General features: G+C 35.8%; 1 protein-coding gene across 1 annotated transcript in view; it reads left to right on the top strand.

Annotated features, from left to right (window-relative positions):
- The window catches only part of LOC117427726 (WD repeat-containing protein 72-like), a 69321-nt gene extending 47116 nt beyond the window's left edge, over positions 1–22205 (top strand). Inside the window, exons 19-20 of the mRNA XM_058995163.1 lie at positions 36–227; positions 21169–22205. Coding sequence (XP_058851146.1) covers positions 36–227; positions 21169–21212 — 236 coding nt within the window. The 3' untranslated portion in view covers positions 21213–22205. The remainder of the gene's footprint in view (positions 1–35; positions 228–21168) is intronic.
- Positions 22206–22788: the final 583 nt, after the last annotated feature.

Below are 22788 nucleotides of genomic sequence, written 5' to 3'. Positions count from 1 at the left end.
GGTTTACATGCAACGTGTTTAAAATCTGTCTCTAGGTACCATTGAAGAAAGCAGCATCTTGCAGCTATCAGAGAAGGCCCCTCACAGCGAGGCACCTGCTGAAACTGTGGATGTGCCAAAATGTGTGGAGCACACCGGCAATCCCCCAGACCCTCATCAGAACATCACAGCTACCTGTATCCAGCAGCAGTGTTTGAAGCAAAGAGCACGGAAGGCTAACATAACAGGTAGGACACTGTGTACACACAGACATACAAAGACACATACACACACACACATGGCATCTGTGCAGTGAAACAGCTCTCTAATTAGCTGGGTGGAACAGCACCTGACCTTTTCCAGGTGCTGGTCTCATAGGGGCTAGTCATTCCCAGCCTAACACTTATTATACTTGAAAGCATGCCACAATGCAGTTCTCCACTGTCTCACACACAAGTCAATACCATTTAGAAAGCCTGACTTATTTGCCATTTGGACAGTCAGTTACTTTTTAACTTGTTTTACTAATATTTTATATATATATATATATATATATATATATATATATATATATATATATATATATATATATTTTTTTTTTTTTACAAGGCAAAACGAGTAGAATCCCATATGTCATTTCCACATTCAGAACTCCACAGATTTCTGCAATGGTACACAGGCCCTAAGCTGGTATTAAAGGAAGGTCACATCCCTACACATCCCCAAATAGTATATTTATTAAAGTCTAAAAGAAAACATATCCTAAAGCCACTTAGAACCACGCAAATCAATTGCTTTGTGAATAGACAGCCATGGGAATTGTTTAATTGTTTTGGATCATGTTTAAACTACACTGCACCTTCTATATAAAATGAATGTGAGCATACATGATTAAAACTGTAACACATTAGGTCTACAATTAAAAACATGAGACACAGCACTATTAAGCTGTAACAGGGGTCAACGGTGATAACTAAATCATTTTCCTGTCTGTTTTTTCAGTTCAGTTTTGGAAATACAGTTTGTTTAAAAAAAAAGGCATCACGGCAACATTCTACTAATTAATCTGTAAATAAACTGTCCAAAGCCCAATAGGCAGATAGTGAACGATTTCCGCAAGTAAATCCATACAATTGCTTGCACAGACAGTGCTAGTGTTTTTTTTTATTTTATTAAATTTGTGTATTATTATTTAAATGTATTACAGATGCAGTATATTGTTTTACAGTTTGAAAGTTATGTTGTTTCCAGTAAGGGAACGCAAATCAATTTGCCTTCTCTGGCACAGTGTAAAGTTGGCTGTTATATGTAATTGCTCAATTAAACTTTGATACTGCATTCTTTAATAAGGGGAATGATGTACTAAAGGAAACGTGAGTGCTAAGTATTTCTAAACCTGATGCTTATTTCATTCCTTCTCCCAGTTATTTTACCAGAGATTCCCTTAATGTAACATAAATCAGATTTGATGTGTATTTTTAAACGAAATTAAATTGTGCCGGCGCCACCTCTGTCTTCCTTAGACCGTTAGGAAGGATACAATTCCACCAGGACACAGCTCAAGGAAGCTGAAGGAATGCTGAAGCACATTATTAAAATACAGATGCTTGGCTCGTTGAAACATAAAGCCAGGAAGATATACACATACTGTAACATTCTGGCATTAGGGTGCAGTTATTTTCATTTGTTCTGCTGTTTTATAGAAGTGCACATTAACATGTATCACTTTACCAATACAGTACATGCAGAGGTAATTTATAAAAGTTGCTGCAGCGCTCTTGTTGCTGAGCCTAATGATTTTCTTTATTTTCGAAGACAGCTTGAGAATATAAATGTTGAATGTATTTTAATTTAATCAACCCCTTAGAACTATTCCTGATCGGGTTGCTTTCAGCGCATGAGGTGTAAGTATTGTACAGTGTATCTGCAGCTGTGGAAGAGCCTTTAGAGGATCTTTAAAACGTGTTAACATGTCTCACGCCGACTCTGTGGTTTAGAGGTGAAGGCTAGGCAATTGATAAGTCAAAATGCAAGTGTTTAAGCATGTACAATAACATGTTTAATGGGCACAGTAATATTGAAGCAGTATGTAGTCTGGTTAACTGTGGGTCCCTGTTGAAATTCTTAGCAAACTAAGCACAGTTTAATCTAGTTTGTTAAAGAGGTAGTCTGATTTTGTTGAATGTAATTATAATCCTGCATTGGTATTATCAAATTTCCACTGTTTTTCACATAATGTTTGATCAAAGTGTTTTTGTTTTTTTTTAGAGGAGAAAACTGTATGGACAGGCAAAAGGTGGAGTGTGATCACTTTTTAAATAATAAACAGAGACAGATTGTGACGTGAAAGTGCAGCACAGTATACTATGACAAAAGCAACACTGGCGAATATTTGAGAGCTCAAAGCTATCGGGAGAGCATTCCAGGTTTTGTACGCATAGTCAAAAGCAGGCTGACATTAATGTTTGAATTTAAAATATATCATTTTTTTGACAGTGGGAGGTCTTGGGGCTTATTTTAGTATGCAAAGACATCTACAAACATTAACAACATGAAATAAGACTGAAAACTGAGATCGTAAAAGCAGTGTACACTGGTGGTGTTCCATACATTTTGAATGAGGTTCAGTACACGGGTAAGTCCAACCGGAAATGATGTCTTTTATGTATTTTGATTTAGCCTGCCCCAGTGGACAGGTCCTTGTTCACCTTGTCAAGCAGGCTTTAAACATTACAATGATGCACCTGCATTCATTATATATTCAAGTCAAAATGCATTGGGGGAAATGAGAGGCCTATGAGTGACACTGTTTAAGAAGAAAGAACACAATAAAGAATACATTAGGTTTTGTTTTTTTTTAACTAGTCTTCCAGATCAGCAATATGGAGCTCGGTACTCCCAATAAACAGTCTGGAGTGTGTTGGTAGTGGCATGTATTTCTCCAGCCAGTTCTTACTAGCAAAACATTACCATAGTATTGCCTTTAAAGCGGCCTTTATAGCAATATTTTCTATCTAAAGAAAGGTCCCCCCTACCGCCTCTCTTAAGGTTTTCAGCTTCAAGTGCATCGTTAAAACGGGTTCATTTGTTAGGAGGCTAATTCCTCAAGTGAAGTTAACTTTGCAGCTGTTTAAGTCACAAAGCACTTCTTCCGTAATGTTTAAAGGAACTTTTAATACATTGCTAATGTTTTACAGTGAGATCAGGTTCAACTCCCTGATCTTATTTATATATATATATATATCTTTTTAACAATAATTACCCATTATGGAATACCGGTATGTTGTTTTTTTTGTATAGCAATTATGTGCCGTTTCAGATTTCATTAATGTGCTTTTCAACTTCTTGTAATTCCTTGTAAACTGTGAAGCTTAAAATTAACCATTGCAATAAAAAAGCACTTTGTGATACCACACTGATCTTCCCTTTCCTTTAAAGAGGTGTAATAGAATTATCCTATTTGGAATTAGTAAATTGAATTGGACAGATACTGATACAGTGCTTTACTGCTAGAGAACTGTAACTGTATATATAATAATGGACAGGAGTTTCATAGAAAAGTTGTATACAGGTATTAATACATGCATTTGTAAACTCACAGTATGCATACAAATAAAGAGCTATTAAAAGTTACTTGGATGATCTGCATTTGCAATCTGTTTCAACTGGAAATGTCTCCACCAGATTAAGAGAAAGAGCACATTGAACTTGCTTATGTGTTGAATAATGTGCTCATAAAAATGGCTTTTAACATTGGTAATGCAACTATCAGACAGTAACTGACACCCTCACCCACCCCTCTCATGAGAGCTAATTGGGGGCCGTTTGGAAATATGCATTGTTCTACACTAGAGGGTAGACCAAGGTCACCTAAACATTTTCATCCTGTTTTCTGCCGTTGAAACCAATCATTTGTTGTATGTTCTGGTGGAATTCAAACCTTGGCCAGCACGCTTTGATAGACCATTAGTCCTAAAGAGCATTGTATTTAAGCTTGGGATGGCACTTCTATTGAGTTCCTATGGACCAGTTTTCCAATGAGCCCCTCAACCTGGTTTGCCGTTGTTTGATTTTTTTAATTAACCTAACAGAAATTCAAGCCAGTTAATTTTTTTTTTTTTTATAGGAGTGAATGAGAAATAACTTACTTCTGCCACTGTTCTGTAGTGTTTGCAGTTTATTGTTTCAAGATATATGTGACAGTTGCTAATGAACAGAGATTAGGACACAGCAGTTTAGTACACAAATGGACACCATCCATTATGGCACTTTGTAAAGAATCAGAACGAGTCAAGAGCCATGGACCAAAAAAGATGGACTGCTCATCTGCATTAAAGCGAGGTCCCTGTTCAACAGTTGGTATAGACTCTGGTATGATTTATAGAACTGGAGCTGCCAGTGGCTTCCTTTTCATCCTACAAAATACAGTGGGGACAATATAGTGCTACACAGAGTTGGCTGATAATGTATGTCTTCTGATTTCTGCTTAAATATTAATAACTTGTTCCAGCTGTTTCATGTAGTGTTCACGGGAGAATACACTTTTAGACTGCCGACTCGCAGATGTTTTTTTGGGGGTGTTTTCTCAGTAATTTAGCCTTTATTTGAGAAAAGATAGTTCAATAAGTGCGTAGTTATGTAGAGGTCTGCAGGGTCATGTGTAATGGATAAGATGGAGACATGTTGCCAGTTCAAATGAGAAGGGGGTTGAAATGGATGCAGTTGACCAGTCAGATCCAGTTTTGAAAATGAACGATGGTTGTGCTGTTTATAGGGTTCTGAACTGTTGAGAAAAAAAATAACATTTGGTCACATTTGAGCATTAGTTTAAAATTACAATACTGTTAGAAATATTACTGTCTGTTTTAAAACCAATATTTGCCATACAAATATTAAATTGAGGTTCTATATTCTTCCTGTTTGTGGCATGTTGAAATTATGTAAATGTTTTATGCATAATGAGTGATTGGTTTCTGTACTGTACCCTTGTACAGTACATTAAATTTAAATACACAGTCCTGCACATTTTTCAACATACAAACATCTGCTTCCCATTTTCTTATATGTATTTTATTTATTAATACTAATTATTCTTTTCATCCCCATATTTTGTCTGCCCTACCAATGTTTAGGTTTATCAATCCATTATATTCACTCCCCATTGTGAAATTAGGTTTCATCTATTAGGAAATAGCTCTTTTACTCTTCTGAGAGGTGAGGATATACAGGTCAAGCATTTAGTAATAAGCTGTTGTTGTCCCTGTGAAATGTCTGGCTGTCATTTTTGTCATTATCATTACTATAAAACAATGAGATACACCACTCTAAACATGACATCAAATAATTATATAGATCATATTAAACTTGATATTTCATCTTTCAAAGTCTCAGCAAAATGAAATGTTGATTCTTTAATGTGCTTTCACATAAATATAATCAAAACAATATTGTCCTGTACTTGTTTTCTTAAGCTCGGAGCACACAAGCACGCACACACACACACACACACACACACACACACACACACACACACACACACACACACACACGCACACACACACATATATATATATATATATATATATACTGTATAGTCAGTGGTTGGAAATTGTGATTGGTTCACATCTCTGTCAGTCCCGCCCCTTTTCAAAGGAATGCCCTCCACCTCCACTCGAGATAAAATGGCTGAATGAAAAAAACTGCTGAACAGCGATTCTGTCACTTAACAGAAAATTAATTTCAAAACATACTACAAAAGAAAGAAAAAAATGTGCAGTATGAACTGCAAAATTATAAATCTATAAATATTTGCTACCGAAATATTTGGCGAATCACACCCATAAAGCCTATTTTACTTCAGAAATGTTGGCGCCCTGTTGCAAGATTTTTTTCATGGACTTGTAGAATTCATAATTACAGTTCCATTACACAGTGACTGTTTATGTGTATTTTAGAGAACTTCCAAAAACATGGCACAAGAAGACACCATGTTATGTGACAGCAAAGAAACGAGCAAATAAGGACAGTACTTTAGTTAACAAGACTTCAACTCAGCATTTTCTGACACTCTGTATAATAAAGCAATGTTGGTACTCTGGTGCTTTTTAGTTCACATGAAAAATACCATGACATATTTTGACTTAGTGATTGGTGTGCATTTCAAGGGTATAAATTAATCTTTAAAGGATCTTAGAGCAGTATCACTCCCAAGCACTGACACTTATACATCAAGTTGGCCATGTTAGCAATCTAATCACAAACCTGTAATTCAGAGGACAACAATTTCTTATTGTGAATAGCGTAGCAGCTTTTACTATCATTTAGGTCAGTCTAAGATTGCTGATGCACCATATGTTTCAGGCCAGGGATGATGGATGATATTCACTGATGCCCAGCTCTAAGTGATTGGAAAGATTGAAGACACACAATTCACTTAAGCTTGCTTACTATTACATCAAGTAATCAGTGCAATGGGCAAACCCATGCACTCTGTGTCACACTGCCCAATTTTCTGCATGGGCATAAAGTCAAACAGACAATTTGGCTGCATTTGAAGATGACATTAGTAAAATAGAAACTTTTGTCTAAACCAAATAGTTGTTTCAATATGATTTGTTTTTGGAACTAGAGATATTTAAAATAATTATGTTCATGTAGTTTGAAAGTTCTTTGTTTTCCTAGATTTTTATAAGGTCAAATCATTAGCATTTTTGGAATTAGGGTGTGAAAAAATGGGCCCCAACAGCAATATCTATGTTTTATGTGAATTTAAAACTGATTATCTCATATTACACCTGGTTAAATAATGATCTTATTGCAAACCATGGTTTTAGGTAGTGTTGCACTTTGTTGTGGTCATTTCATCTTGAGCAGGGCTTCCCAACCCTGTTCCTGTGTCTGCTGGTTTTCATTCCAACTGAGCTCTCAGTTACCTAATTAAACCCTTAATTGAACTAATAATTTGCTTAATTAGACCTTTTTACTTGTTTTCAGTACTTAAACAGTTGCAGATTTCAAGTTAGCTATAACATTTTAGAAGTAACTTGAACTCTGCAACTTTTTAGGAGCTAAGGACAATTAAAAAGGTCTAATTATACACATTATTAGTTCAATGAAGGGTTTAGTTAAGTAATTGAGAGCTCAGTTGTAATGAAAACCAGAAGCCACATGGTGTCCTGAGGACCAGGGTTGGGAAGCCCTGATCTAGAGAATAAAATTGTCCAACGCCTTCTTTTCATTAGCCAACCAGCTGCTTCCCCTATTGACTGACATACTTTCAGCCAGTAATGTGCTTTGACCCAGAAGACAATGCTGAGGTGATTTAGGAGTAACAGACTTCCTAAGACAAAGACATGAAAACCAATATCTTTCTTTAAACTAGTGTAGTACCAGATATCATGATTTCAAATAAAATTACATCATATATTTATTTCAAAATTGCATTTTTGAGACCTATGTAGCTAATGAAAGTGCATAGAATGTATAAGATGTATGGATTTATTTTGTTAGCTACAATGACTTAATGGTCAAGGCCTGTCCATTTTCTTAAATTTCCCACTAACCATTCTGGAATTGAATGAAAGAAGAGAACTTGTGAGGCTGTAAAAAGGGTGACATCAAGGCTCAGATAATCTAATCACAGGCTTTATCCATCTAATCTAGTCTACTTTGCTTAGAAAAAAGTTAGTATGATGAATAGTGCTGGAAGAATGAAGCAATCTCAAAATGATATATTGAATAAAATGGATTTGCTTACATTATTGATGCTCATACTGTGAAGAGAATGTCTTGAGAGTGCAATCTTTCAAGGCTCAGTATAAATGTGAGGGGGGTAAAAAAAGGTCTTTTCAAATTAACGGAGCTGGCTCACTGCTGCGGAATATATTTCCAGGAGAAAATGATCATGATATTACAGATGACCAATCTTCAGAGGAATTTGTAAAAGGCAAAGCTTAAACAAAGGACATGAATTCACTCTAGGTTCCTGCTTTCGCCAAAAGTATGGTATTTTATACTACAATTAGGTTGTTTACAATAAGCAATACTGATAATACTAGCTGTCTTAATGTAGCTGACTGTTGTTTACAGCTGATGAGAGATAAGAAAGGCAGATAGTATTACTCTTCAGCAACAGTAAAAAGAAACTTAATAAATAACACAAACTTTTTGACAAAGTGTCTGGCAGATGCTTTACAAGAATATAACAGTTTGTATGTATATGTAGCCCCACAGCCTGTGCAGTATGGCAGTCGGTTACTGTTTTATGAACTACTGTACCCAGTCCACATAGCTACAACGGTATTATGGTTTCAAACGTAACAAAGCGAGAAAATCAGGGGCTGAGGCTTTCTGCTTTGAGAATGGAAGCTGGGAAGCGAAATATAGCAAGTTTCTGAGTGTGTATCAAGAGATGGCAGAATATGGACTTTGGTGCAACCTCTGGCTGTGTTGTAATAAAGTAGCTGTTTATCTGTGGTCAGAGATCATCACAAAAGACCTTGAGTACCTTCACTGAATTCTGGAGAAGGCTATCAGACAGCTTTGCATCATCAAATCCCATCAATCAGGGTCCTCATACGGTGCTATCCAGCTGAAAGCTTCCCTGTTTGACTGTGTTTTTCACAGACAGCTCAATAGCTTGTCTATGTGGCTGTGATATATGTACCATGTGCTCCTGAACTGTCTCTTTAACATTGGGCTGCATTCAGTCTCCCACACTGTGTTAAATGACTTTGAGTTTTCGCAAGGGTATCCAGGATATTTGTTAATTTAGATCTAATAATGTAATATGAGTACACACAAGCAGCAAGAGGAATTGCTATTCTCTGGTCAGTACATGCAATTACAGTAATTGAAAGTAATGTACATAGGGAATTAGCTTGTCACACAGTCAGTTCTGACTTCATTATATTTATTAATATGCAAATGATCCTTTTATTATAAGAGTGTGAATAAAGGAAGGACATACAGTAATTGTATTTAACAGAAAATAAATGTCTTTCCTTATTTTTTCTTCCGAAAAGTATTTAGGTTAAATAAAACTGTTAGGAAAGGGTCCAGTTAGGTTTCATACTCACAAGAAATTGTGCTTATTGTGTAATAAGCAGTTTTTTCTTCTTATTTGTTTTAAACTACCTACCATCTCAATATATAGTTCAATAACAACAGCACTATTACTATTTCTCCAGGTTTTTTTTTTTCATTTTTAAGTTCCAAATCTTGCTGCACAGTATGTGGTTTATAAGCTATTGTATATCACCCAGTAAGGTTTGAGAAAGACATTCAAATGGCTGTGTATAATTAGACATCTTTTTGATGCCTTTTGTTACACTGATTACTATAAGGAAATGCAAAGAAGGACTCTTCCCGTCTCAAGGTACTAAGATATTTAACCGTTTTGTGCTTATGGACCAAATATATCTTGTGCAGTCCAGTCTGGAAGAGTAGAGACTGTAAACAAAAGATGCAACTGATAAAAAAATGACATAAAAGCTCCCCAAGAAAGCTGAAATACCAGAGAAAAGAGATAAAGTAAATGTATTCTCACTGATGATACTGCTATTGCTGTTTGAAAAGCAGTGCATTCACAAGAGACTCCTTCAGTACCAGAGAGCCAGATGTGAACTAAAAACACATAGGCTGAAGAAAGCATATCATTCTATTATAATATGAAACCCATTTATAAAGTATTTTAAAACTGTGATGATACAAATGTCCCTTGATCCAGAATGGGGAACATATATTTTTGTTTAGATACAATCAACCAAATAAATCAATAGTTTTAATAATAATAATAATAATAATAATAATAATAATAATAATAATAATAATAATAATAATACTTTTTAAAATAACTTATGTTCCTTCAGTATTATAAAAACATGCCATAATTATTTATAGCCTTTCAGCAATATGGCAACCAAATACTACAGTGCATTGACAGTGTTCAGAACTTGTATATATAAACAAGATCCTAAGATATGGTTTCATAGTAGCTACAGTATACATAAGGAAGCTCATTAGTCCTGTGGATGGTGCCTCCATATCTGCCTTCAACATCTGGTGGAAGGGGCTGCAGCTGACCCTGCCAGATTTGGGTCACAAGGTTAGCAGGTCTCATTTATTATTCAGAATTGCTCTCTGACCTCTCTTCAGCAGGGTCAGGAGTAGCCCTGTTCTCCAGGTTGAATGTGTGTCATCAATCGAGATGATATCTGCAGTCTGTTCTTCCTTTGTCCCCATATCCCTGTGTTTTCAAATGATACCGTTTTATTTTAAAAGACGATAAATTGTTTTAAAATAGAGCAACACAAAGAATCAGGATTTACCCTCTCATGATGTTCTCCATTGGTTCAAATTGTCTAAAACGCTACATATTTCCATGTATGCCTAAATATATGTCTGTTAAAACAATACATGCTTGTTTGCATTTTATTCCCTGTAGATTAAATGAAGACAATGTTTTAGTAAAATAGTCGAGGAATGTTCATTTATTCACTTGACATGACAAAGAACTGGCCGATACAGATTACTGTAGGAGTGCACACAGTGAGCTGGTATACAGAAAGCAATTATATGACTGCTTTAACATTGTAACTACCTCAATGATTATAAAAATCTGTAGACAAATATGGCTTCCATTATTTGACTTGAAAGGCAGCATTGCAACAAGCATGCTGTACATATTCTCTTTACATGTTTCTACATGTTTTTATGAGTGTAATAAATGTGTTCTTCCTAAAATAAGTATGGTTCGGGAAGACACAGCCTCGGAGCATGAGCCTATCTGACTGCCTTTGGCCAGTTGGAGCCTCTTGTTGATTTTCCCCAGGTTTCCATGTTCCCCAGGTTTTCATGACTGAGAGCTTAATAACTTTCAGTGTTATCCACAAGTATTTTACATATTTTTAATTAATTGCCAAAAAAATAATAATAATAATCAGAATTTTTAAATATAAGTTTTAAATATCTGTTGAAGTACAAACCAATTTGTCATACGTTGTTATATGGAATAGACTATAAAATGCTTTGTAAAAAAAATGTAAAATAAATAAGATACATTTACTTGAATTTAACATTTGCCAGAAGCGTTGTAATTAAAAAAAAAAAAAAAAAGTTTATATTGACATTGAGTTTTAGGCAGTTGTTTTAATTATGTGATCAGTTGGCTATTACATGAGCAGTGGGATCTGAGCTTTAAAAAAAAAAAAAAAAAAAAGTCAAAGGTCGCTGTGGGAGACCCCCTTGAAGCAGGTTGTAAGTGATGTGCCCATGTGCTTTCTGACATTGCAGATGACAAATAGCCATCGCATTATGATTTAATAAATGCCCTTTAATAATAGTATTTGGAAGAGCAATGGAGCGCGTCTGCAAAAAATGAATGAACATTTAGCTAACTTGATAGATATTTTCTGTTTATTTTACTGACAGATTTGAGTTATGAATACTTGCATTACTTCAAACAAATATGTTATTTACAGTGTTTTATGAAGCTACAGTATATGTGATCAGTTTGTATTCTAGTTAAAGAAGTCAAGGCCTTAGTTATACACGGTAACCACGTTCAAAATCTTTTCTATTTGTTATATGATTCCTATTGACAAATCTTTAACTCACCTGTTACTTTCAATAATGTCTGTTTCACTGGATTAAATACTATTTTGTTGGCATGCAACTGTTATTAAATAAACCAACGACAGATGTTTCATGAATATCAAACTTAATTTAATCCATCAAAACACATTTGTTAAATGACTCATGATAGAGCTTTTCAAATTGCCCTACATATTATATGTTCCTTTCCCATATGCATTGCCTGGATGCGCCATAGATTTGGTGAGTTATATAAGGGCTCATGACGTCATTAATTATGTCAGAGATTATTGTAAAGCAAACACTGCATGATAAGGGTCCACATCTGATTACACTGTTTAATAATATTTACCTGACATCTTTATCATATAGCATATCTACATGTGTGATGTTTAATGTTGTGATTTGAAAAGGCAACAGTAGCTCCTCTGTATTTTGAAATTGAGACATTCAGATCTGTACAGCATCTTCCCACTGCTGGTCAGCCCAGCACTTCTTTCCTTGCCTAGTGCCATTCAAGAGCTCTTTGAAAGAACAGAGGTCTCAATAGAATTTTCGTAACTCAGGCAAGAATAGGACAAGCTATTCTGCAGCTAGTTCTTCATGGACTGACAAACTCAATATATCAGAGGCAGGTGTAGTAAGTTGTTGCTGTCAACAAGAGATAGTATTCTTAAGTTGTGTCCAGGGCAGTTTAGGAAAGCAGTAATTGCAATTTCCACTTTCTTCTGTTTCTGGGTTAGACAATGTGACATCAAACTCAATTAATAAAACAACAAATGGAAAGCTCTGGACTCGACGATTAGGGAACTAAACTGTTTGGTTATACAGTGACATTCTGAAGCAGAGTGAATCTGGTAATATTATAAATATACTGGTGCTGTCATTGACATCAATACCCCACCTAAAAGAGTTATGAGTAATATAGGAGAAACAAACAGTTTCTAATTCTTTTTAGCTGAACAGGGACACTATTTGTGATTGTAACCAAACCCCGTAATAGGTTGCAGTGGCAGTATATTATTTAATACCAGTTTAGTAACCAAAAAAAATAAAATAATATTCAATGAAAAATTCATCTTGTCTGGAGCAGCACAGGTTTCAAGAGGATTCCCAATGTACACAGCTGAAGTCACAGACAAAAGGTCACACCACAGCCATAGGATTTTAGGATTACCAGAAACACCATTTGGGACAAATGTGACAGAAGTTTTAAATTAACTGACCCTGGCCCGTGCAATAATAGGACAAATGTCCAGTAGGCCTTAGAGCGCAGGATTAAGGAGGTTTGTTTTTTCATTACAAATGAGCTGATTGGGCTCACTTGTGCCTTTCTTACAGTTAAGTAAGTTTAATTGGATTGGAAGGTGCTTAAACATCTTTGCTTTAGAGCTTGTAAGATGATGATCCCAGCTGAAAAGCTCAGGACAGCAGACAGACATCCTGATCATCTAATGCTGAAAACCTTAGCCTGGTTCTTTTCTTTAGCCGGGGCCACGGCACACTCTTTAACCTCATAAGAATTAAATGTGCTTATAGCTTCCTGAATACATTTCTCTGACAAGTATAATGTTGCGGCTTCTGTTAAATAATTGAACACCATATCCTTTGCTTTATGTTTTTTTAAAAGGTAAAATTATGAAACAGCCAAATACAGTAAGCCACATTCTAGCTTGTGACAATTTCAGCACTTGTCTTTTAAGGCCATTGTCTTGTGTTGTGTGAATTCCTGTTGAAACGGGAACATTTAAGATAGATTTATCTGATAGATCAATTTTTACTTTATCGTGGCAGTTGTCGAGGTATAATCATTCTTTCTGATTTGCTGTAACTAAGCAATGCGTAGTGGCACTGATTTCATTTGTGCAATTGATATATCTGCCTTGGCCTCACTCTGGTCAGCTGGTGAGAGCCCATTGCACAATTAACAGGTTTAATATTGTTTCGATAAAGAATCTGAGTCGACCCAGAAAGTGGAAAGATACTACATCAATTGTAAGAGCAAAAAGTAAAGCATTGATTCAGAAACCAACAAAAATCAAAGTACCATACCTGTCATTAGTTTGTGCTTCTCCAGCACTTTAGTCAGGCTACAAAAACAGAAAAAAATACATACCTGAAATAATGTGGGTGTATCCTTAGATCTCATACTGTTATGGAAAAAAAGAACAAATAAAAGTCTGTCCTTTGGGAACTAAACTTGACAATAGAAATAATAAGAACAATAAAATATATTGGGTGGTTGGGGGCATTTTTATTCCTTTAAAATACCCTACACAATGTATTTATCGTAGCAAACAAGCAACACTCCAGTTGAAAACATTGCAATAAAAGAATGAGTGTATTAGCTGACACTCCTTCGTGCTGCATGTTCCTCCTCGGCAGATGCCCCAGTTTGTCCCAGTGACACACGACTGGCAGTGGAAAAGCCAGTGCTGTTAATGCTTAGCTGCTTGAACCAGCCAAGCAAGCTAGCAGGTCCCAGCTGTGCTGCCTGATATTTTCTGATTTCACCAAGTCCTCAATCTGTGAACTGTTTTCTGGGCTAAGATTCATCGAGTCTAGTCGCTTTAAAAAAACTCATGCAAGCAGGCATCTTAGGATACGCCATTATAAACTGCTGCCATGGGACCTTCGAGGAGATAAATGGAATCAGTGTGAAGTAAATTAGTGTGAACCAGTCAATCTGGGTGTCACTATTGAGCCACATCTATGGCTAACTTGCTTGCTGACTAAAAAAGTCCACTGTCTTTCACCAATTGAAAATCTGAGCCACCAGCAAAGGCTATGGGAGTCCTCGGAAAACTGCCAGTATTGCCAGTAACCAAATGTTTATTTTGCTTTACCTGTTAAATATTTACTGAAAGAAAATGCTTGATAAAAATATTAGTGCAAAATTGCAACAACAGTATTTATCCACCAGATTGCACTGAAGAGAAGCACTGCGAAGTAAAATCCCCATTATAATTAAGTTATATCATAACACCAGGCGCATGGGTGCTTCATAAACTTATTGTAGCAGAAAATAAAACCAGCCAAGTAAAAATCCTATTGAAGACAATAATCTCCAGAAGCAACCTACAACTCTGGTCTTAAATATGATTAATTGCGTAGTCATTTTAGTTTAACAAGCTGCAGTGAAAAAGCAAACATAACTGAGGTATTTTGTTGTATCTTAAAAAGCATAAGCATAACAATTAGATCAGACTTTTATTATGCAATACACTAGCCCTAACCCCAAACTGCTTCTTTAAGCATTATTCTGCACTGTACATGGTATCATATTGACCATTTCGGACAAAGTCTCTTGTTCAGCTGTGCAGAAAGAAAAGTAAACACAATACAGTAAACTTAATTTTGCAAGAAATGATATATGTTATTTTTCAAGAATGTGTGTTTTGTGTGTGTGTATATATATATATATATATATATATATATATATATATATATATATATATATATATATATATATATATATATATATACCTACTATTCTACATTTATGGACAATGTACTTTTGTAGCATTTTCAAACAGTTATATACTCTGTGGTTTTATTAGCTCTAGGTTTGACTATTAATTCACTCATCATTCCTTGAGTGCTCATGTTTAATATGATTTGTCTAAATAGCTGAAATTTGTACAGCAAAAAAATCTTTTGACCATAAAGGAGGAGCCTTCTTTTGCAAGCATTGCTTTCTTGACAACACCTTGAACTTGCTTCTCTCTAGATAAAGCTGCCAGTATAGATTTTTTAATTAATTGCACATCTGCCAATAAACACTTAAAGGATCTGGTTTATTTCAATTTATTATGTGAGCTTACAAGGTGTTTCCTCAGCAGTGGCGGAGCTTAGACACAGAGAGGGAGAGGTGGGGAGAGAGAGAGAAAGCAAGGCAGGGAATATTTTGCAAGGTTTTGTTCGCCTGATTCTTCACAGTTCTAGTCAGTTTGGTGTAGCATGACAGTAACTCAGACTTGGCAAAGCTCCCAGAACCAGAGGAAGTGACTGATGGATGTGTCTTTGAGGACTCTGACAGTACAGGTGAGAGTCATTTAAAGACAGTCACATATTAGTGTGACAAATATGACAGAGGCTGTGGGTTTGCAGAAGGAGTTGCACATTAAATGAATGGCCACAGTCAAGAGGAGAAAGGGTGCGCTTCACCCAACCAGAAGGACGTTTCTTAACAAGAGCTCACAATTCCTACAAATTTCTTTCCAGAAGGAAAGCAGCAATATTGCATTTGTTTTGAGGTAAATTATCCATAACTCTAAACACAAAAATGTTTGTCCACTTTAGTTTCTTATAGTTTGAATTAATTAAGGTGGTATTTGGATTTAGGTAAATATTTCACTTTCTAAAGTTCTGTAATTGGAGATCAAACCCTAACCTTAACCCTAACCCTAACCCTAACTGTACTCTTACTCTGGCACTAAAAGCAAAACAGTAACTGATCCAGCAGTCAGCAACTGAGGGGTTTGGAGCTGGCTTGTGAACACAATATGCAACAGAGGTGTGTTGTTGCACTGATGCAGTGTGGACATCACTGAGTAAAGCAGGCATGCTTGATTCCAGACAGGTCCAGCCCCCCCTGCTGTTGCAGGGAAGTTATGGTCCTGGGGGAGGGTGGGGCCAAGACTCTGCAACATGCTGCAGGATCTCTTTCACCTGCGAGGTTCGCAGGGCATTTGTTTCACATCTCGATATAAGGATGGAGCTGTGCTGAGACATTCAAACATAAAGTCTGTTCAGGTAATCCCAAAGTAGAACTTGAACCTGTGACCTTAGAAGTACAGACCAGTAATGGTTATGGTTTATGTGCGAAATGTGATAAAAGGTCACATATGCAGTCATCAGCCAAACAAAAAAAATATTGAGAACACATTGGCTGGTCTCAAAGAAGAGATCATATTTATGATTTACAGGGATGAAAATAAATGTATAAAAAGACTAAAATATAGCTGAATTCATTCAAATTACAAAAGAACTCTATATCATCTGACTGTGCGCTCTTTAACAGGAATTATAATAGATGCTGTTGATACAGTCGCTATTTAGTTTTAAGTAATTGCATTTTCAATATATTTTCATTATGGTTCAATTATATAATCAATGTGCTAGTAATCTGAGTACTATATCAGTAACGCTCTTTAGTGGGACAAGCTTATTTGTGGTTTATATCATCTACATTATCCTTTTAATGAACAGAAGAAATACCATCTTAAAAACAACACCTTGTCAATTAAGTGCACTATGTGTATCCTAAGGAGGCCATATATCCTAGTTGCAAAGAGTTCCTGGATTTAAATTTCACCAGGTCACTTCATTGCCGTGTGAATGGAGTGCAAGTAATTTAGCTCCATGCATCAGTGCCTCCTAGCTGTAAAACTGCACTGGAAAGACCCTGGGGCAGAAAACACAATGTTGCATCTCAGTACTGTTAAAAAGTACAGTGCAAACAAATTGGAGTACATGACTAATTTGTTAGCATAGCGCATAGCAAAATCTGGTGGATGTGAATATTTCACTTAATTATTTCAAAGTCAATTTTCTTTGTGGCATCAATAAAGTTTTGTGAGAGTCACATTAATTATTAAATTAAATACAAAATTTATAAACCTATAGCTTTTCACAACTATCAGCAGTCACACTGCATTAAATGAGTGGTAGGAATTAGTGAATCTAAAGCATTTCTAGGTGCTATAACAACACTAATAAACAGGGGGAAATAGCACAACGCTGTATTACTGCTTGAAATGTATTATTGAGTGAGTTTGTATTTATTTATTAAGTGTCAACTGCAGGGTTAAAGTGTTCTTTTTTCCAGTTGATATTTTGTGAGCTGGCTTTCTCTGGTTTCTGCATACCCCTTGCATCTTTGTGTGCTGATCCGTGTATCATATTTTTGATTTATCCTATCTGCAGCCTGTCAGCTTAGTTAAGAGATTTCCAAATCTCACAGACGGCTCTGACAGGGAGCAGCTGCAAACAGTCCCCCTGATCCTTCCCTCAGGAGAGCAGCCCAGATTTAATATTCAGTAAAAGGGTGCAGTTTCAAATCCATGTCATGTCCCGCAGGTCCTCTCACAACTTAGATTGGACACACGGTGGTGGAGTTATCTTTCTGTGCTCTCCGTTGTACTAAGGTTCCTTGGGAGTTCAACTCCTTGCCTTCCACCTGATTTGAAACACACTGTCTTGTTCCTTTTCCACCGAAATGAGCAACAGTACATTTTTAAATACCGCCAATCAGGGAATTTGATTTCCCTGCAGACAGAATTTACTACTGAAATTTTGCCAAAGCTCATGTCTCAATTCACTATAGAATAAAGTTTCAACAAGGCACGTTTGAATTGGTGGCCTCACCTTGATTGATGTGTCATGAACCGGTTCAGATCTTTCTTCTTCATCGCCCGGGTTCAAAGCCTAGGATCAAATGCAGCCTAGGAGGAATGCCCTGGGTGTATTTCTCCATGAAACCTATTATTGCTAAGGATTCAGGACAGTCACTTTGCAAAGAGAGGTTCTGTCTCAAACAAGTGTATGCTGGGGAATTATAAAAAGCCCCACTGGATCCTTTTAAAATGTCAAACAATACCAAAAAAATGACAGTTTGTAAAAACAGGCATTTATAGTGAAGAGGCATGACGCAGTGTTATAACCTGTTAAAATGCTGGACATGGCAGTGTTTAACAGGGACTTAATATCCTGGGAGTGCCTTTAGGCAGTTTTTCAGCATTCTGTAAATAAATAAGGACACAAAGAAGGTGGAAACTAAGAAAATATTAAGGATGTGTTTGTTTTTTATTTTGATCATGTTAATAAAAAGCAACACACTTCCTTTTTTCTTGTGTCCATCCCTGCATTTTAGAACATCTTACATTGCAAGTCTGAGGCAATCTCTGGAGGCTTTACCACTGGTCTCACTGCTTTCCATAGAGAATTTGTGGCTTGGTTGCCATGGAGACATCGTATTTCTCAAAGAATTGCTCATATTGATCCATGGATAGGCGTGAATGGACAAGCAAGTGTGAGGAATAAATGGGGGTGGGGAGGTGGTCAGCACTGTAAAATGACCTGGTTATAATTTAGCTAAAAGCACATATTTATTGAGAAACTGTTTTGCTTTTTTTTCTTTACGGCACACTATGTACCTTTGTGCCATTGTCTTCAGCTAGCACAGACTGAAAGAAACTTGTTAGTCACTTGTCAAGTCAGATCTTTGGTGCTGTCCTGACACAGCTATCAGCTTTCCAGCTTTGTGCAGTTCAGGGACACGCAACAAAGAGTCAGTGGCATGAATTATTTATCATTCTTTGTGAGGATGAAATTCTGTGATTAGAAATTAAGCTACTTACAGTATAACAACCTCTTTCAGTTCAAAGGGAATTTGACTGTATTGACAATGTTGCTACTTGAAGAAAGAAAGAAAAATCATTGGAAACAGATGCAAAAATCGTTTTAAAGCCAGCATCCTGCATTTCTGAACTGAGTCGTTGAATCTTGATTGTTGCTGGAAACACTGCAGGATATCTGAAATGTATTTATTGACAATATTGTACAGTGTATAATCATCCTTTACTGTGTGTAATGTGTCTTATTTTTCTGTGATATATATATATATATATATATATATATATATATATATATTTAATAACACCTGTTAAAAGTCTGCAATTGGTTCATTCTAGGATTAACCTGCTAATCCTAAAATTAACAGGGCACGTTGAATTTCAGTAATTTTTTTTTAACTAATCTTAACAATGATTACGTTTAGCAGGTTCAGTTTTTTTTAATTCCCCAACTATGGCAGCTAAAGTACAAAATAATGGCCTTTATCCAAGTCGTTTTGAATAATGACAGGATTATGTTTAATGCCAGGAATATCCCAACATGAAGCTAAAAATTGATCTACAGAAAATATAGATCCTGTGCTGCTGCTGCAGTGCGGCTTCATTATCTATAGGTAACTGTGATACTGGTGGGAACAATAGGCTCTCAGTTTCTCCATATACTGCAATGTATAGTCTGGTTAGATCCCATGGTAACACACCAGTGAAGCTGTCATTCTGCTCTGGCCCAGAAGATGTTCAAGATAAATACTGCTGTTCAGATAGCAAATATACAATCGTATTATTAAACAGTGAAGCAAACATGAAGACGTTATCCAGCATGCTTGATTAATCCTAACATTAGTTGGTTAATTCTGGAATCAAATTGAAAGAAAAAAATAAAATGCAGCCAAAATGTTCAATTTTAATGATTTATCTTTCAACTGTCTATCAAAGCTTGTTTTTGAAAAATAATTCATTAGTGAGTCAAATTAAATTACTGTGACAAAATCACTTAAGTGCAGATTTAACAGCAGATTGTGGCTTCATAAAATATTAAGGTACTACTTGCCAGGCAATTGATTCATGATATAACAGAAGCCTTAACTGAAAAGCATATAAATCATATACATTTTCAGCTGTTTCTATACGTTTTTCTTACTTATTGTGGAACGATGTATGTCGACTCTCCATATACCAAGTGTTCAAACTATATGGATAATGGAATATATTTTCATCCTTGTTTGATAAGATGATGATTGGTGAAAACGCAAGTCTGTGCAGGCTTGCAAGTGCAACTGGAACTGAAGATGTTCCCTTTATCAGTATCAGTGCAATGCGAATAAGGAGCACTCCAGATAACATTGTTTATAAACCAGCTTTGGCTGCTTTTGCAATATGTAGTCTTAGCAGGGATTGTATAATAAAGACAAGTAATGGCCTATCATTGTTTCTACAAGTTCAAGATACGATAGCCCAACCTTAACTTTAAAGGTATAAAGCATACCCCCTGAAGAGCTCACCAAACCTCAATGATAAAGTACATTAGTCTTTGTGGCAGGATGACAGAGGTTTGAGGCTCAGAGACAGTGGAAGGGGCAAAATAATGATCTTTATTAAACAAAAAAATAATCAAATAAACAGGCACAAGGGCCAACAAAAAGGTTCAAACAAAATACAGAAATGTAGGCTGGGCATTAGCCTTCACTACAGTTTCTTGTTTCAAAACTAAACAGCACAGCACACCAACAAACAAAACTCACCCAAAAACTCCTCTCTCCAACAAAGGGTTTCAGCTGCCCTTTTATAGTCTGTGGCTGGAGCCCAATTAACTAATAATTAACAATTAAACACTTAAGGCTCCAGCCACATTCTCACATGTATTTTGCAGGGAGGAATTTAACCCCCTCCCTGCCAATCCAAAACAAACCAAGAATCACAAAAACATAATGAAAACAGTAAAACTAACAATAACAACAAACACATATTTATAGGGGCGAGCTGGCACCCCATCACAGTCTTCCTTAAGCTTTTTTGCCCTGAAGAGCTCACCAAACCTCAATGATAAAGTACGTTAGTCTTCCTACCAAGCTCTTGCTGATTGTCTGAGCCCTCATAACTCATTTGACCTGATTTAGGCTTTGAACTCCCAAACTAACAAGTCTAATCCGCTGTCTCTCTATATCTTTAAACTATTTATTGTACATTTAAAAGCCCAGTGTATTATATGGAGTGTTATGTCTCTTATTTCTTGTTTATTTAGGAGGCCTGAAAGAAGTTCAGTTTGACTGCTGTAAGCTGTGCTGATGGAACCCATCCGATTCCATGAAGGTCGTCACTCATTATTGCAGGCTGGATCCATATATATATATATAATCATGTGGGTAGATTCATTACTGGAACCAGTTTTGTAAATATTTTACAGTAAGTGAGTGTTTGTATGCTGTCTGAATGGTAGTCAGCACATGCTGTCATTGACTTCTTATGCATATACTGTATAACAGGCAGTGTTTTCTAGTGTGACACTCCCTGCTATTGTGCATACTGCTGAGCCACTATTGCACGGGGATCAAACCATTGGTACAGTGGTTAAGATGCTGTTCGCCAGTTGTTAGTACAGGTATGGAAAAAAGTTTTGCATCACCCTGTAGAATGAACACATTTTTCTTCATAAAGTCGAATGAAACCTGCTGAATGATGTTACGTTAACATATTGAATTACATACCGCTTTGTAGTTTTCCATAAACTTCTGTGACATTTCGAAATGGCTTCCGGTTGACTTTTGCGATATCATTTTGTAGTTTATTTGTAAATAAAATATCTAAATTATGTTCATGTAGGTTTTTTTGTTTGTTTGTTTAATGATGTTCTAAATCCTAAAATTCTAGGTGATGTGAAACTTTTGGCCATAGCTGTAGGTGCCTTGACTGAGATTCTCATAGAAGACTTTTATTAACTTCTAAAAATGATTTTTTAAACAGCATGATTCACACCTATATTTTATACAGCTAACATTTGAAAAATCTACAGTGTATGCAACCTATAAATCTATTTTGTGGTTGAAATGTGTGCTATAAACTGAACTAAAATACCAGTAAAATCATGCTTCAAGAATAGTATGTAATACTGTGTAATAAAGTTAAGAATAAAAAAATGTTATCATTTTCTTACATCTTTACCTTTGTGTTAAGAAGATATTTTTTTAACTTTTGTTACTGTTACTATTGCTAAAATCAAGCCTTAATATCATTCTAACTTTATGTATTATTATATACAGTTTTTCTATATATTTATTATATGTATGCTATTTAATATACAGTATATATATATATATATATATATATATATATATATATATATATATATATATATATATATATATATATATATATATATATATATATATATATTGTGAGACAGCAGGGAGGGGGTTAAAACCTCTCTGCAGTAAAAACATGTGCGGAATGCACATTTGTCCTGGTTAATTGTTTTATTAGTTTAATTATCACCTGCACCTGGTTAATTGTAAATTAGAGCCAGGTGCAGGGTTTAAAAGAAAGACAGCCAGTGTGTTCGAGGCTGCCACGAAGTAAGAAGCCCGATTGTTGGTGTAGTCAATCGTATTGTGGAAAAAAAAAAAAAGGAAGTAACTGTGTGTTCTTTTTGGTGTTTTGTTTTAGCCGGTAAACAGCTTAGCTGTCCGGCTTATTAGTTAGGTTCCTGTTTGTTTAGTTAGTGCTCGTACAGAGCTAGGTGTTTGTTTTGTAGTTTGTTTATTTTGTGTTTATTAAAAATTAGCGCAACCGCGCTGTAAAAATCCATTTCTGTGTGCTGGGTCAATTTTTAAAGGGGCAACGAACCCAAGTGGGTGAGTGTCATTTA

The sequence above is a fragment of the Acipenser ruthenus genome, chromosome 21 (assembly GCF_902713425.1).
Source record: "Acipenser ruthenus chromosome 21, fAciRut3.2 maternal haplotype, whole genome shotgun sequence".
NCBI lineage: Eukaryota > Metazoa > Chordata > Actinopteri > Acipenseriformes > Acipenseridae > Acipenser > Acipenser ruthenus.
The sequence above is the reverse complement of the archived record's forward strand: the minus strand, read 5'-3'. Positions and strand labels throughout refer to the sequence as shown.